This window comes from Salvelinus fontinalis, chromosome 15, assembly GCF_029448725.1.
Source record: "Salvelinus fontinalis isolate EN_2023a chromosome 15, ASM2944872v1, whole genome shotgun sequence".
Lineage (NCBI taxonomy): Eukaryota > Metazoa > Chordata > Actinopteri > Salmoniformes > Salmonidae > Salvelinus > Salvelinus fontinalis.
Window position 1 is genome coordinate 20,098,403 of NC_074679.1, and position 17,723 is coordinate 20,116,125.

The 17,723-nt window shown below is 53.4% G+C and overlaps 1 protein-coding gene across 4 annotated transcripts in view; it reads right to left on the bottom strand.

The window, feature by feature from the left end:
- LOC129811517 (protein GREB1-like) overlaps positions 1 to 17,723 on the bottom strand; it is a 90,825-nt gene that overhangs the window by 41,078 nt on the left and 32,024 nt on the right. For all 4 annotated transcript variants that reach the window (XM_055862891.1, XM_055862889.1, XM_055862890.1 and 1 more), the window contains exons 2-4: positions 15,412 to 15,572; positions 15,026 to 15,133; positions 14,648 to 14,824 (exon numbers count right to left, since the gene is read on the bottom strand). In XM_055862891.1, coding sequence (XP_055718866.1) covers positions 14,648 to 14,824; positions 15,026 to 15,133; positions 15,412 to 15,565 — 439 coding nt within the window. In that variant the 5' untranslated portion in view covers positions 15,566 to 15,572. The remainder of the gene's footprint in view (positions 1 to 14,647; positions 14,825 to 15,025; positions 15,134 to 15,411; positions 15,573 to 17,723) is intronic.

Here is a 17,723-nt window from a genome sequence, read left to right on the forward strand (position 1 = left end):
GCCAACCCCACTCTCCCTCTCTCATTGTAGCTGCTGCTAACCCCACTCTCCCTCTCTCATTGTAGCTGCTGCCAACCCAACTCTCCCCCTCTAATTGTAGCTGCTGCTAACCCCACTCTCCCTCTCTCATTTTAGCTGCTGCTAACCCCACTCTCCCTCTCTCATTGTAGCTGCTGCCAACCCCACTCTCCCGCTCTCATTGTAGCTGCTGCCAACCCAACTCTCCCTCTTATTGTAGCTGCTGCTAACCCCACTCTCCCTCTCTCATTGTAGCTGCTTCCAACCCCAATCTCCCTCTCTCATTGTAGCTGCTGCCAACCCAACTCTCCCTCTCTCATTGTAGCTGCTGCCAAACCCACTCTCCCTCTCTCATTGTAGCTGCTGCTAACCCAACTCTCCCTCTCTCAATGTAGCTGCTGTCAACCCCACTCTCCCTCTCTCATTGTAGCTGCTGCCAACCCAACTCTCCCTCTCTCATTGTAGCTGCTGCCAACCCCACTCTCCCTCTCTAATTGTAGCTGCTGCCAACCCCACTCTCCGTCTCTCATTGTAGCTGCTGCCAACCCCACTCTCCCTCTCTCATTGTAGCTGCTGCCAACCCCACTCTCCCTCTCTCATAGTAGCTGCTGCTAACCCCACTCTCCCGCTCTCATTGTAGCTGCTGCCAACCCCACTCTCCCTCTCTCATTGTAGCTGCTGCCAACCCCACTCTCCCTCTCTAATTGTAGCTGCTGCCAACCCCACTCTCCGTCTCTCATTGTAGCTGCTGCCAACCCCACTCTCCCTCTCTCATTGTAGCTGCTGCCAACCCCACTCTCCCTCTCTCATAGTAGCTGCTGCTAACCCCACTCTCCCGCTCTCATTGTAGCTGCTGCCAACCCCACTCTCCCTCTCTCATTGTAGCTGCTGCCAACCCCACTCTCCCTCTCTCATTGTAGCTGCTGCCAACCCCACTCTCCCTCTCTCATTGTAGCTGCTGCTAACCCCACTCTCCCTCTCTCATTGTAGCTGCTGCCAACCACCACTCTCCCTCTCTCTTTGTAGCTGCTGCTAACCCCACTCTCCCGCTGGCAATGTAGCTGCTGCCAACCCCACTCTCCCTCTCTCATTGTATCTGCTGCCAACCCCACTCTCCCTCTCTCATTGTAGCTGCTGCTAAACCCCACTCTCCCTCTCTCATTGTAGCTGCTGCTAACCCCACTCTCCCTCTCTCATTGTAGCTGCTGCTAACCCAACTCTCCCTCTCTCATTGTAGCTGCTGCTAACCCCACTCTCTCGCTCTCATTGTAGCTGCTGCCAACCCCACTCTCCCTCTCTCATAGTAGCTGCTGCCAACCCCACTCTCCCTCTCTCATAGTAGCTGCTACTAACCCCACTCTCCCGCTCTCATTGTAGCTGCTGCCAACCCCACTCTCCCTCTCTCATTGTAGCTGCTGCCAACCCCACTCTCCCTCTCTCATTGTAGCTGCTGCTAACCCCACTCTCCCTCTCTCATTGTAGCTGCTGCCAACCCAACTCTCCCCCTCTAATTGTAGCTGCTGCTAACCCCACTCTCCCTCTCTCATTTTAGCTGCTGCTAACCCCACTCTCCCTCTCTCATTGTAGCTGCTGCCAACCCCACTCTCCAGCTCTCATTGTAGCTGCTGCCAACCCAACTCTCCCTCTCATTGTAGCTGCTGCTAACCCCAGTCTCGCTCTCTCATTGTAGCTGCTGCCAACCCAACTCTCCCTCTCATTGTAGCTGCTGCTAACCCCACTCTCCCTCTCTCATTGTAGCTCCTGCCAACCCAACTCTCCCTCTCTCAATGTAGCTGCTGCCAACCCAACTCTCCGTCTCTCATTACAGCTGCTGCCAACCCCACTCTCCCTCTCTCATTGTAGCTGCTGCTAACCCCACTCTCCCTCTCTCGTTGTAGCTGCTGCCAACCCCACTCTCCCTCTCTCACTGTAGTTGCTGCTAACCGCACTCTCCCTCTCACATTGTAGCTGCTGCTAACCCCACTCTCCCTCTCTCATTGCAGCTGCTGCCAACCCCATTCTCCCTCTCTCATTGTAGCTGCTGCTAACCCCACTCTCCCTCTCTCATTGTAGCTGCTGCCAACCCCACTCTCCCTCTCTCATTGTAGCTGCTGCTAACCCCACTCTCTCTCTCACATTTAGCTGCTGCTAACCCCACTCTCGCTCTCTCATTGTAGCTGCTGCTAACCCCACTCTCCCTCTCTCATTGTAGCTGCTGCTAACCCCACTCTCTCGCTCTCATTGTAGCTGCTGCCAACCCCACTCTCCCTCTCTCATAGTAGCTGCTGCTAACCCCACTCTCGCTCTCTCATTGTAGCTGCTGCCAACCCCACTCTCACTCTCTCATTGTAGCTGCTGCTAACCCCACTCTCCCTCTTATTGTAGCTGCTGCTAACCCCACTCTCCCTCTCTCATTGTAGCTGCTTCCACCCCCACTCTCCCTCTCTCATTGTAGCTGCTGCCAACCCAACTCTCCCTCTCTCATTGTAGCTGCTGCCAACCCCACTCTCCCTCTCTCATTGTAGCTGCTGCTAACCCCACTCTCCCTCTCTCGTTGTAGCTGCTGCCAACCCCACTCTCCCTCTCTCACTGTAGTTGCTGCTAACCGCACTCTCCCTCTCTCATTGTAGCTGCTGCTAACCCCACTCTCCCTCTCTCATTGCAGCTGCTGCCAACCCCATTCTCCCTCTCTCATTGTAGCTGCTGCTAACCCCACTCTCCCTCTCTCATTGTAGCTGCTGCCAACCCCACTCTCCCTCTCTCATTGTAGCTGCTGCTAACCCCACTCTCTCTCTCACATTGTAGCTGCTGCTAACCCCACTCTCGCTCTCTCATTGTAGCTGCTGCTAACCCCACTCTCCCTCTCTCATTGTAGCTGCTGCTAACCCCACTCTTTCGCTCTCATTGTAGCTGCTGCCAACCCCACTCTCCCTCTCTCATAGTAGCTGCTGCTAACCCCACTCTCGCTCTCTCATTGTAGCTGCTGCCAACCCCACTCTCGCTCTCTCATTGTAGCTGCTGCTAACCCCACTCTCCCTCTTATTGTAGCTGCTGCTAACCCCACTCTCCCTCTCTCATTGTAGCTGCTTCCACCCCCACTCTCCCTCTCTCATTGTAGCTGCTGCCAACCCAACTCTCCCTCTCTCATTGTAGCTGCTGCCAACCCCACTCTCCCTCTCTCATTGTAGCTGCTGCTAACCCAACTCTCCCTCTCTCATTGTAGCTGCTGCCAACCCCACTCTCCCTCTCTCATTGTAGCTGCTGCCAACCCAACTCTCCCTCTCTCATTGTAGCTGCTGCCAACCCCACTCTCCCTCTCTCATTGTAGCTGCTGCTAACCCCACTCTCCCTCTCTCAATGTAGCTGCTGCCAACCCCACTCTCCCTCTCTCATTGTAGCTGCTGCCAACCCAACTCTCCCTCTCTCATTGTAGCTGCTGCCAACCCCACTCTCCCTCTCACATTGTAGCTGCTGCTAACCCCACTCTCCCTCTCTCATTGCAGCTGCTGCCAACCCAACTCTCCCTCTCTCATTGTAGCTGCTGCTAACCCCACTCTCGCTCTCTCATTGTAGCTGCTGCTAACCCCACTCTCCCTCTCTCATTGTAGCTGCTGCTAACCCCACTCTCTCGCTCTCATTGTAGCTGCTGCCAACCCCACTCTCCCTCTCTCATAGTAGCTGCTGCTAACCCCACTCTCGCTCTCTCATTGTAGCTGCTGCCAACCCAACTCTCCCTCTTATTGTAGCTGCTGCTAACCCCACTCTCCCTCTCTCATTGTAGCTGCTTCCACCCCCACTCTCCCTCTCTCATTGTAGCTGCTGCCAACCCAACTCTCCCTCTCTCATTGTAGCTGCTGCCAACCCCACACTCCCTCTCTCATTGTAGCTGCTGCTAACCCAACTCTCCCTCTCTCATTGTAGCTGCTGCCAACCCCACTCTCCCTCTCTCATTGTAGCTGCTGCTAACCCCACTCTCCCTCTCTCAATGTAGCTGCTGCCAACCCCACTCTCCCTCTCTCATTGTAGCTGCTGCCAACCCAACTCTCCCTCTCTCATTGTAGCTGCTGCCAACCCCACTCTCCCTCTCTCATTGTAGCTGCTGCCAACCCCACTCTCCGTCTCTCATTGTAGCTGCTGCCAACCCCACTCTCCCTCTCTCATTGTAGCTGCTGCCAACCCCACTCTCCCTCTCTCATTGTAGCTGCTGCCAACCCCACTCTCCCTCTCTCATTGTAGCTGCTGCCAACCCCACACTCCCTCTCTCATTGTAGCTGCTGCTAACCTCACTCTCCCGCTCTCATTGTAGCTGCTGCCAACCCCACTCTCCGTCTCTCATTGTAGCTGCTGCCAACCCCACTCTCCATCTCTCATTGTAGCTGCTGCCAACCCAACTCTCCCTCTCTCATTGTAGCTGCTGCTAACCACCACTCTCCCTCTCTCATTGTAGCTGCTGCTAACCCCACTCTCCCTCTCTCATTGTAGCTGCTGCCAAACCCAATATCCCTCTCTCATTGTAGCTGCTGCTAACCCCACTCTCCCTCTCTCATTGTAGCTGCTGCTAACCCCACTCTCTCGCTCTCATTGTAGTTGCTGCCAACCCCACTCTCCCTCTCTCATAGTAGCTGCTGCCAACCCCACTCTCCCTCTCTCATTGTAGCTGCTACTAACCCCACTCTCCCGCTCTCATTATAGCTGCTGCCAACCCCACTCTCCCTCTCTCATTGTAGCTGCTGCCAACCCCGCTCTCCCTCTCTCATTGTAGCTGCTGCTAACCCCACTCTCCCGCTCTCATTGTAGCTGCTGCCAACCCCACTCTCCCTCTCTCATTGTAGCTGGTGCCAACCCCACTCTCCCTCTCTCATTGTAGCTGCTGCCAACCCAACTCTCCCTCTCTCATTGTAGCTGCTGCTAACCCCACTCTCCCTCTCTCATTGTAGCTGCTGCCAACCCCACTCTCCCTCTCTCATTGTAGCTGCTGCTAACCCCACTCTCTCTCTCACATTGTAGCTGCTGCTAACCCCACTCTCGCTCTCTCATTGTAGCTGCTGCTAACCCCACTCTCCCTCTCTCATTGTAGCTGCTGCTAACCCCACTCTTTCGCTCTCATTGTAGCTGCTGCCAACCCCACTCTCCCTCTCTCATAGTAGCTGCTGCTAACCCCACTCTCGCTCTCTCATTGTAGCTGCTGCCAACCCCACTCTCGCTCTCTCATTGTAGCTGCTGCTAACCCCACTCTCCCTCTTATTGTAGCTGCTGCTAACCCCACTCTCCCTCTCTCATTGTAGCTGCTTCCACCCCCACTCTCCCTCTCTCATTGTAGCTGCTGCCAACCCAACTCTCCCTCTCTCATTGTAGCTGCTGCCAACCCCACTCTCCCTCTCTCATTGTAGCTGCTGCTAACCCAACTCTCCCTCTCTCATTGTAGCTGCTGCCAACCCCACTCTCCCTCTCTCATTGTAGCTGCTGCTAACCCCACTCTCCCTCTCTCAATGTAGCTGCTGCCAACCCCACTCTCCCTCTCTCATTGTAGCTGCTGCCAACCCAACTCTCCCTCTCTCATTGTAGCTGCTGCCAACCCCACTCTCCCTCTCACATTGTAGCTGCTGCTAACCCCACTCTCCCTCTCTCATTGCAGCTGCTGCCAACCCAACTCTCCCTCTCTCATTGTAGCTGCTGCTAACCCCACTCTCGCTCTCTCATTGTAGCTGCTGCTAACCCCACTCTCCCTCTCTCATTGTAGCTGCTGCTAACCCCACTCTCTCGCTCTCATTGTAGCTGCTGCCAACCCCACTCTCCCTCTCTCATAGTAGCTGCTGCTAACCCCACTCTCGCTCTCTCATTGTAGCTGCTGCCAACCCAACTCTCCCTCTTATTGTAGCTGCTGCTAACCCCACTCTCCCTCTCTCATTGTAGCTGCTTCCACCCCCACTCTCCCTCTCTCAATGTAGCTGCTGCCAACCCAACTCTCCCTCTCTCAATGTAGCTGCTGCCAACCCAACTCTCCCTCTCTCATTGTAGCTGCTGCCAACCCCACTCTCCCTCTCTCATTGTAGCTGCTGCTAACCCCACTCTCTCTCTCACATTGTAGCTGCTGCTAACCCCACTCTCGCTCTCTCATTGTAGCTGCTGCTAACCCCACTCTCCCTCTCTCATTGTAGCTGCTGCTAACCCCACTCTTTCGCTCTCATTGTAGCTGCTGCCAACCCCACTCTCCCTCTCTCATAGTAGCTGCTGCTAACCCCACTCTCGCTCTCTCATTGTAGCTGCTGCCAACCCCACTCTCGCTCTCTCATTGTAGCTGCTGCTAACCCCACTCTCCCTCTTATTGTAGCTGCTGCTAACCCCACTCTCCCTCTCTCATTGTAGCTGCTTCCACCCCCACTCTCCCTCTCTCATTGTAGCTGCTGCCAACCCAACTCTCCCTCTCTCATTGTAGCTGCTGCCAACCCCACTCTCCCTCTCTCATTGTAGCTGCTGCTAACCCAACTCTCCCTCTCTCATTGTAGCTGCTGCCAACCCCACTCTCCCTCTCTCATTGTAGCTGCTGCTAACCCCACTCTCCCTCTCTCAATGTAGCTGCTGCCAACCCCACTCTCCCTCTCTCATTGTAGCTGCTGCCAACCCAACTCTCCCTCTCTCATTGTAGCTGCTGCCAACCCCACTCTCCCTCTCACATTGTAGCTGCTGCTAACCCCACTCTCCCTCTCTCATTGCAGCTGCTGCCAACCCAACTCTCCCTCTCTCATTGTAGCTGCTGCTAACCCCACTCTCGCTCTCTCATTGTAGCTGCTGCTAACCCCACTCTCCCTCTCTCATTGTAGCTGCTGCTAACCCCACTCTCTCGCTCTCATTGTAGCTGCTGCCAACCCCACTCTCCCTCTCTCATAGTAGCTGCTGCTAACCCCACTCTCGCTCTCTCATTGTAGCTGCTGCCAACCCAACTCTCCCTCTTATTGTAGCTGCTGCTAACCCCACTCTCCCTCTCTCATTGTAGCTGCTTCCACCCCCACTCTGCCTCTCTCAATGTAGCTGCTGCCAACCCAACTTTCCCTCTCTCAATGTAGCTGCTGCCAACCCAACTCTCCCTCTCTCATTGTAGCTGCTGCCAACCCCACACTCCCTCTCTCATTGTAGCTGCTGCTAACCCAACTCTCCCTCTCTCATTGTAGCTGCTGCCAACCCCACTCTCCCTCTCTCATTGTAGCTGCTGCTAACCCCACTCTCCCTCTCTCAATGTAGCTGCTGCCAACCCCACTCTCCCTCTCTCATTGTAGCTGCTGCCAACCCAACTCTCCCTCTCTCATTGTAGCTGCTGCCAACCCCACTCTCCCTCTCTCATTGTAGCTGCTGCCAACCCCACTCTCCGTCTCTCATTGTAGCTGCTGCCAACCCCACTCTCCCTCTCTCATTGTAGCTGCTGCCAACCCTACTCTCCCTCTCTCATTGTAGCTGCTGCCAACCCCACTCTCCCTCTCTCATTGTAGCTGCTGCCAACCCCACTCTCCCTCTCTCATTGTAGCTGCTGCTAACCCCACTCTCCCGCTCTCATTGTAGCTGCTGCCAACCCCACTCTCCGTCTCTCATTGTAGCTGCTGCCAACCCCACTCTCCATCTCTCATTGTAGCTGCTGCCAACCCAACTCTCCCTCTCTCATTGTAGCTGCTGCTAACCCCACTCTCCCTCTCTCATTGTAGCTGCTGCTAACCCCACTCTCCCTCTCTCATTGTAGCTGCTGCCAAACCCAATATCCCTCTCTAATTGTAGCTGCTGCTAACCCCACTCTCCCTCTCTCATTGTAGCTGCTGCTAACCCCACTCTCTCGCTCTCATTGTAGTTGCTGCCAACCCCACTCTCCCTCTCTCATAGTAGCTGCTGCCAACCCCACTCTCCCTCTCTCATAGTAGCTGCTACTAACCCCACTCTCCCGCTCTCATTATAGCTGCTGCCAACCCCACTCTCCCTCTCTCATTGTAGCTGCTGCCAACCCCGCTCTCCCTCTCTCATTGTAGCTGCTGCTAACCCCACTCTCCCGCTCTCATTGTAGCTGCTGCCAACCCCACTCTCCCTCTCTCATTGTAGCTGGTGCCAACCCCACTCTCCCTCTCTCATTGTAGCTGCTGCCAACCCAACTCTCCCTCTCTCATTGTAGCTGCTGCCAACCCCACTCTCCCTCTCACACTGTAGCTGCTGCCAACCCCACTCTCCCTCTCTAATTGTAGCTGCTGCCAAACCCACTCTCCCTCTCTCATTGTAGCTGCTGCTAACCCCACTCTCGCTCTCTCATTGTAGCTGCTGCTAACCCCACTCTCCCTCTCTCATTGTAGCTGCTGCCAACCTCACTCTCCCGCTCTCATTGTAGCTGCTGTCACCCCCACTCTCCCTCTCACATTGTAGCTGCTGCTAACCCCACTCTCCCTCTCTCATTGTTGCTGCTGCCAACCCCACTCTCCCTCTCTCATTGTAACTGCTGCCAACCCCACTCTCCCTCTCTCATTGTAGCTGCTGCTAACCCCACTCTCCCTCTCTCATTGTAGCTGCTGCCAACCCAACTCTCCCCCTCTAATTGTAGCTGCTGCTAACCCCACTCTCCCTCTCTCATTTTAGCTGCTGCTAACCCCACTCTCCCTCTCTCATTGTAGCTGCTGCCAACCCCACTCTCCCGCTCTCATTGTAGCTGCTGCCAACCCAACTCTCCCTCTCATTGTAGCTGCTGCTATCCCCAGTCTCGCTCTCTCATTTTAGCTGCTGCTAACCCCACTCTCCCTCTCTCATTGTAGCTGCTGCCCCCACTCTCCCGCTCTCATTGTAGCTGCTGCCAACCCAACTCTCCCTCTCATTGTAGCTGCTGCTAACCCCAGTCTCGCTCTCTCATTGTAGCTGCTGCCAACCCAACTCTCCCTCTCATTGTAGCTGCTGCTAACCCCACTCTCCCTCTCTCATTGTAGCTGCTGCCAACCCCACTCTCCCTCTCTCAATGTAGCTGCTGCCAACCCAACTCTCCCTCTCTCATTGTAGCTGCTGCCAACCCCACTCTCCCGCTCTCATTGTAGCTGCTGCCAACCCAACTCTCCCTCTCATTGTAGCTGCTGCTAACCCCAGTCTCGCTCTCTCATTGTAGCTGCTGCCAACCCAACTCTCCCTCTCATTGTAGCTGCTGCTAACCCCACTCTCCCTCTCTCATTGCAGCTGCTGCCAACCCAACTCTCCCTCTCTCATTGTAGCTGCTGCTAACCCCACTCTCGCTCTCTCATTGTAGCTGCTGCTAACCCCACTCTCCCTCTCTCATTGTAGCTGCTGCTAACCCCACTCTCTCGCTCTCATTGTAGCTGCTGCCAACCCCACTCTCCCTCTCTCATAGTAGCTGCTGCTAACCCCCCTCTCGCTCTCTCATTGTAGCTGCTGCCAACCCAACTCTCCCTCTTATTGTAGCTGCTGCTAACCCCACTCTCCCTCTCTCATTGTAGCTGCTTCCACCCCCACTCTCCCTCTCTCATTGTAGCTGCTGCCAACCCAACTCTCCCTCTCTCATTGAAGCTGCTGCCAACCCCACACTCCGTCTCTAATTGTAGCTGCTGCTAACCCAACTCTCCCTCTCTCATTGTAGCTGCTGCCAACCCCACTCTCCCTCTCTCATTGTAGCTGCTGCTAACCCCACTCTCCCTCTCTCAATGTAGCTGCTGCCAACCCCACTCTCCCTCTCTCATTGTAGCTGCTGCCAACCCAACTCTCCCTCTCTCATTGTAGCTGCTGCCAACCCCACTCTCCCTCTCTCATTGTAGCTGCTGCCAACCCCACTCTCCGTCTCTCATTGTAGCTGCTGCCAACCCCACTCTCCCTCTCTCATTGTAGCTGCTGCCAACCCCACTCTCCCTCTCTCATTGTAGCTGCTGCCAACCCCACTCTCCCTCTCTCATTGTAGCTGCTGCCAACCCCACTCTCCCTCTCTCATTGTAGCTGCTGCTAACCCCACTCTCCCGCTCTCATTGTAGCTGCTGCCAACCCCACTCTCCGTCTCTCATTGTAGCTGCTGCCAACCCCACTCTCCATCTCTCATTGTAGCTGCTGCCAACCCAACTCTCCCTCTCTCATTGTAGCTGCTGCTAACCCCACTCTCCCTCTCTCATTGTAGCTGCTGCTAACCCCACTCTCCCTCTCTCATTGTAGCTGCTGCCAAACCCAATATCCCTCTCTCATTGTAGCTGCTGCTAACCCCACTCTCCCTCTCTCATTGTAGCTGCTGCTAACCCCACTCTCTCGCTCTCATTGTAGTTGCTGCCAACCCCACTCTCCCTCTCTCATAGTAGCTGCTGCCAACCCCACTCTCCCTCTCTCATAGTAGCTGCTACTAACCCCACTCTCCCGCTCTCATTATAGCTGCTGCCAACCCCACTCTCCCTCTCTCATTGTAGCTGCTGCCAACCCCGCTCTCCCTCTCTCATTGTAGCTGCTGCTAACCCCACTCTCCCTCTCTCATTGTAGCTGCTGCTAACCCCACTCTCCCTCTCTCAATGTAGCTGCTGCCAACCCCACTCTCCCTCTCTCATTGTAGCTGCTGCCAACCCAACTCTCCCTCTCTCATTGTAGCTGCTGCCAACCCCACTCTCCCTCTCTCATTGTAGCTGCTGCCAACCCCACTCTCCGTCTCTCATTGTAGCTGCTGCCAACCCCACTCTCCCTCTCTCATTGTAGCTGCTGCCAACCCCACTCTCCCTCTCTCATTGTAGCTGCTGCCAACCCCACTCTCCCTCTCTCATTGTAGCTGCTGCCAACCCCACTCTCCCTCTCTCATTGTAGCTGCTGCTAACCCCACTCTCCCGCTCTCATTGTAGCTGCTGCCAACCCCACTCTCCGTCTCTCATTGTAGCTGCTGCCAACCCCACTCTCCATCTCTCATTGTAGCTGCTGCTAACCCCACTCTCCCTCTCTCATTGTAGCTGCTGCTAACCCCACTCTCCCTCTCTCATTGTAGCTGCTGCCAAACCCAATATCCCTCTCTCATTGTAGCTGCTGCTAACCCCACTCTCCCTCTCTCATTGTAGCTGCTGCTAACCCCACTCTCTCGCTCTCATTGTAGTTGCTGCCAACCCCACTCTCCCTCTCTCATAGTAGCTGCTGCCAACCCCACTCTCCCTCTCTCATAGTAGCTGCTACTAACCCCACTCTCCCGCTCTCATTATAGCTGCTGCCAACCCCACTCTCCCTCTCTCATTGTAGCTGCTGCCAACCCCGCTCTCCCTCTCTCATTGTAGCTGCTGCTAACCCCACTCTCCCGCTCTCATTGTAGCTGCTGCCAACCCCACTCTCCCTCTCTCATTGTAGCTGGTGCCAACCCCACTCTCCCTCTCTCATTGTAGCTGCTGCCAACCCAACTCTCCCTCTCTCATTGTAGCTGCTGCCAACCCCACTCTCCCTCTCACACTGTAGCTGCTGCCAACCCCACTCTCCCTCTCTAATTGTAGCTGCTGCCAACCCCACTCTCCCTCTCTCATTGTAGCTGCTGCTAACCCCACTCTCGCTCTCTCATTGTAGCTGCTGCTAACCCCACTCTCCCTCTCTCATTGTAGCTGCTGCCAACCTCACTCTCCCGCTCTCATTGTAGCTGCTGTCACCCCCACTCTCCCTCTCACATTGTAGCTGCTGCTAACCCCACTCTCCCTCTCTCATTGTTGCTGCTGCCAACCCCACTCTCCCTCTCTCATTGTAACTGCTGCCAACCCCACTCTCCCTCTCTCATTGTAGCTGCTGCTAACCCCACTCTCCCTCTCTCGTTGTAGCTGCTGCCAACCCAACTCTCCCCCTCTAATTGTAGCTGCTGCTAACCCCACTCTCCCTCTCTCATTTTAGCTGCTGCTAACCCCACTCTCCCTCTCTCATTGTAGCTGCTGCCAACCCCACTCTCCCTCTCTCATTGTAGCTGCTGCCAACCCCACTCTCCCGCTCTCATTGTAGCTGCTGCCAACCCAACTCTCCCTCTCATTGTAGCTGCTGCTAACCCCAGTCTCGCTCTCTCATTGTAGCTGCTGCCAACCCAACTCTCCCTCTCATTGTAGCTGCTGCTAACCCCACTCTCCCTCTCTCATTGTAGCTGCTGCCAACCCAACTCTCCCTCTCTCAATGTAGCTGCTGCTAACCCCAGTCTCGCTCTCTCATTGTAGCTGCTGCCAACCCCACTCTCCCTCTCTCACTGTAGTTGCTGCTAACCGCACTCTCACTCTCACATTGTAGCTGCTGCTAACCCCACTCTCCCTCTCTCATTGCAGCTGCTGCCAACCCCACTCTCCCGCTCTCATTGTAGCTGCTGCCAACCCCACTCTCCCTCTCTCATTGTAGCTGCTGCCAACCCCGCTCTCCCTTTCTCATTGTAGCTGCTGCTAACCCCACTCTCCCTCTCTCATTGTAGCTGCTGCCAACCCCACTCTCCCTCTCTCATTGTAGCTGGTGCCAACCCCACTCTCCCTCTCTCATTGTAGCTGCTGCCAACCCCACTCTCCCTCTCTCATTGTAGCTGCTGCCAACCCCACTCTCCCTCTCACACTGTAGCTGCTGCCAACCACCACTCTCCCTCTCTAATTGTAGCTGCTGCCAACCCCACTCTCCCTCTCTCATTGTAGCTGCTGCCAACCCCTCTCTCCATCTCTCATTGTAGCTGCTTCCAACCCCACTATTCCTCTCTCATTGTAGCTGCTGCCAACCTTACTCTCCCGCTCTCATTGTAGCTGCTGTCACCCCCACTCTCCCTCTCACATTGTAGCTGCTGCTAACCCCACTCTCCCTCTCTCATTGTAGCTGCTGCCAACCCCACTCTCCCTCTCTCATTGTAGCTGCTGCTAACCCCACTCTCCCTCTCTCATTGTAGCTGCTGCCAACCCAACTCTCCCCCTCTCATTGTAGCTGCTGCTAACCCCACTCTCCCTCTCTCATTTTAGCTGCTGCTAACCCCACTCTCCCTCTCTCATTGTAGCTGCTGCCAACCCCACTCTCCCGCTCTCATTGTAGCTGCTGCCAACCCAACTCTCCCTCTCATTGTAGCTGCTGCTAACCCCAGTCTCGCTCTCTCATTGTAGCTGCTGCCAACCCAACTCTCCCTCTCTCAATGTAGCTGCTGCCAACCCAACTCTCCCTCTCTCATTGTAGCTGCTGCCAACCCCACTCTCCCTCTCTCATTGTAGCTGCTGCTAACCCCACTCTCCCTCTCTCGTTGTAGCTGCTGCCAACCCCACTCTCCCTCTCTCATTGTAGTTGCTGCTAACCGCACTCTCCCTCTCACATTCTAGCTGTTGCTAACCCCACTCTCCCTCTCTCATTGCAGCTGCTGCCAACCCCACTCTCCCTCTCTCATTGTAGCTGCTACTAACACCACTCTCCCTCTCTCATTGTAGCTGCTGCCAACCCCACTCTCCCTCTCTCATTGTAGCTGCTGCTAACCTCACTCTCCCTCTCACATTGTAGCTGCTGCTAACCCCACTCTCGCTCTCTCATTGTAGCTGCTGCTAACCCCACTCTCCCTCTCTCATTGTAGCTGCTGCCAACCCAACTCTCCCTCTCTCATTGTAGCTGCTGCTAAACCCCACTCTCCCTCTCTCATTGCAGCTGCTGCCAACCCCACTCTCCCTCTCTCATTGTAGCTGCTGCCAAACCCACTCTCCATCTCTCATTGTAGCTGCTGCCAACCCAACTCTCCCTCTCTCATTGTAGCTGCTGCCAACCCCACTATCCGTCTCTCATTGTAGCTGCTGCCAACCCCACTCTCCCTCTCTCATTGTAGCTGCTGCCAACCCCACTCTCCCTCTCTCATTGTAGCTGCTGCCAACCCCACTCTCCCTCTCTCATTGTAGCTGCTTCCAACCCCACTCTTCCTCTCTCATTGTAGCTGCTGCTAACCCCACTCTCCCGCTCTCATTGTAGCTGCTGCCAACCCCACTCTCCCTCTCTCATTGTAGCTGCTGCCAACCCCACTCTCCCTCTCTCATTGTAGCTGCTGCCAACCCCACTCTCCCTCTCTCATTGTAGCTGCTGCTAACCCCACTCTCCCTCTCTCATTGTAGCTGCTGCTAACCCCACTCTCCCTCTCTCATTGTAGCTGCTGCCAACCCCACTCTCCCTCTCTCATTGTAGCTGCTGCCAACTCCACTCTCCCGCTCTCATTGTAGCTGCTGCCAACCCCACTCTCCCTCTCTCATTGTAGCTGCTGCCAACCCCACTCTCTCTCTCTCATTGTAGCTGCTGCCAACCCCACTCTCCCTCTCTCATTGTAGCTGCTACTAACCCCACTCTCCCTCTCTCATTGTAGCTGCTGCCAACCCCACTCTCCCTCTCTCATTGTAGCTGCTGCTAACCCCACTCTCCCGCTCTCATTGTAACTGCTGCCAACCCCACTCTCCCTCTCTCATTGTAGCTGCTGCCAACCCCACTCTCCCTCTCTCATTGTAGCTGCTGCTAACCCCACTCTCCCTCTGTCCATCCATCTAACTGCAAACCTCACTCCACCGCCACTCTTTCTCAATCTCTTCAATCTCTTTCTCCCTGTCTATCCTCTCACCTTTACCCTTTCTTTTCCTTTCCTCTGGACCAGGGGTTGCCTAGCCCTGCTATAGACTGGGCTTTCTATGTGTGTGTGTGTGTGTCTCACCCAGCAGTGCGTTGCATCCCCGTTCATCGGGCAGGAACCTGCGGTCGACTGCACACACCAGCAGGGTGTCTGGTGCGCCTGCAGACAGGGCCCCTACCAGCAGGAATCCTGGGGGCACGTCTTGAGGCTCTGACACCAGGGAGGATAGACGCAGGTCTCTACCCGCCTGGCAGAATCCTGAGAAGGACACACACACACGCATAGGTAGGCACACACACCCACACGCATGCACACACAAACACACACAAACTGTTAAACAGTGTTACCCTGACCTGTAACCAGACAGACAGAGATCTCTTTCCACCAGACAGAAGCCTGAGCAGGCCAGGCAGTGTAAGACAGTGAGGGGGTGGAGCTGAGGGAACCGTGTGTTCGTACCGTCCGTGGTGCAGCATCCCTCTGGTGGGGGCTTCATCTTGTACGGGACGGGAGGGCTGTTGGACTCTGAGCCATCTTCCTCCTCCTCATCCTCATTCTCTACCCGGCCTACTGACACACACATGCTCATTACAGAGTGTTATAACACACTCACACTCACACACAAGTGCGCACACCAGGGGAGGCTGCTAATAATTGCTGGAACAGAGCAAATGGAATGGCATCAAATCATGTGTTTGATGTATTTGATACCATTCCACCTATTCTGCTCCAGTCATTACCACAAGCTCGTCCATGCCAATTATGGTGCCAACAACCTCCTGTGGCAAACATAAACACACACATGCAGCACACACACACACACATACAGACACCTACACACACACCGTTGTGCAGGGTTGGCTGTTTTGCCTCCAGGTAGAGCTGTGAGAAGACAGGGCGTGGCACCACAGTGTTGGAGCGGAGAGAAGCCTCGATGGAGTTATGAAGCACCTCCTCAAAACGTGTGGTCCTCAACTGGCCTGCATACGAGTTCCCCATCGCACACCTACACACACAGGATTAAACACACACAAGTTCAACATGACCTTGTTCATTACTGCTAACAGCTTAACATAACCCACCTACACACACACACACACACACACACACACACACACACACACACACACACACACACACACACACACACACACACACACACACACACACACACACACACACACACACACACACACACACACACACACACACACACACACACACACACACACGCACACGACCACACTCATCCAGAGTCACTTATCTCTCAATAATACATATAGCACTGCTGTCACTTCATCTGTCACCTAGGGCAACCTTTGTGGCACGTCATATTTCCCCCATCAATACTTTGACAGGGTGAGAAGGTGAGCCAGTAACTAAAACCCATGCTGGACACCATCCTTTTCAGGTCAGTAGAGCAATATGAGACACAAAGAGCAGAGCCAGAAGCAAAATATCTTTAAGAAACTGAACCCAGAAAGAAAAAAAAGGATCAAAAACATAAACATTCTAAACACGTCAAATAAATGTAATTTTCTTTGTTAGATATGTTGACAATGCTGTGAAGAAAACTTCCTGAAAGTGACAGTTGATTGGTTCCTTCAGTAAAACATAGGAAGAGACAGAGCCAAACTACTCAAACTTCCAGTTCCCCTATCAGTGAATATGATTAGGTAACTAGAGAGATTAGCACCTTATTAGCACCTTACAGTAATGTCTTTGAAATGTCTTTTTTCTTTTGGAACTTGTGTGATGGTACTATTTACTGTTCACTTTTTATTGTTTTATTGTCACAACTCCTGCAGCTCTGTCGCACGCTGAGTATGTCCATAGTCAATGGTATGCTTTCAGGGGACTATTACGGTAGGTACACCTATAGCTCATCTCCTGGCAGTAGTACTGTTGACTTCTTTATCACTGACCTCAACCCAACGTCTCTCAGAGCATTCACAGTCAGTCCACTGACACCCCTATCAGATCACAGCAAAATCACAGTCTACTTGAACAGAGCAATACCCAATCATGAGCAGTGGAAACACTAAAAATGTATCCTTTTTAGATAAAACTATACTAAATATATTAATATGTCATCAAATAATTGATTTAAACACACTGTTTTGCAATGAAGGTCTATAGTAACTTCAACAGCACTCTCTGGGATAGAGCCAAGGTGTAGCCGGAGGACAGCTAGCTTCCGTCCTCCTCTGGGTACATTGACTTCAATACATAACCCAGGAGGCTCATAGGCCTCACTCCCTTCCATAGACCTACATGGTAATGATGACCTCCGACCAATCAAAGCTTTTGCAGTATGAACTGACATGTTGTCCATCCAATCATAGGATTAGAATCAGAGAATGAACCTAGTGTGTTGTATTGGGGTTGTGCTGTAGAGCATTATGGGGGGGTTTGATGTGTCGAGAAGCTTGAGTGAGTGAGTTGGTGACAGTATTGGATAGAGATTGAAAAGTTATAGTTGAGAATTTTTGTGATATTATTCAATTCAAATTAGTTTCTTCAAATTAGAGGTGACAGAGGAGGTAGACTATACATTGTTTTCTTGGTTTTAGAACTTTATTTTTGTGTCCAATTAGTGCAATTTATTTAAATTTGCCTTGCTAACTTCAGTAACAGTAGCTAGCTAGCTACCTAACAGCTCGAGTGTGCAGTTTTCGCCGCCAATGCTACTGAAAATGTTGTTTCATTTTTATATAAGAACCCCTTTCATTCCTTAGGGTACGCAGGAAAGGTGTCAATTAAAAGCGAGGGTCGACCTCTGACCTCTGCCTGAGATCAGTTTCATGAAGAAGGATGAAAAGGTGAGGGCGTTCAATTCCACCTGGTATCAAAAGTATAGCTGGTTAACATCAAGCCGCCCGTATTGCTGGCCTTGCCTGCTATTTGGAAAATCTGAGCCTTGGGCGAAAGGGGGGTACAGTGAAATGAAGAACATCGATCGTTCAGCTAAACGGCAAAACAAAAGCAGGGAGCATATTAATGCTCACATCAGATTCAAGCTTCTGGGAAGAACCTGCATCATTCATGACGAAGGTCCGTGTATTCAAACTGCGCAACACAACGAGAAATTAAGAAGAAACAGGGATGTTCTCTAAAGTTCTGCTAACAAGTGGAACTACAAGGACCTTGTAGAGGT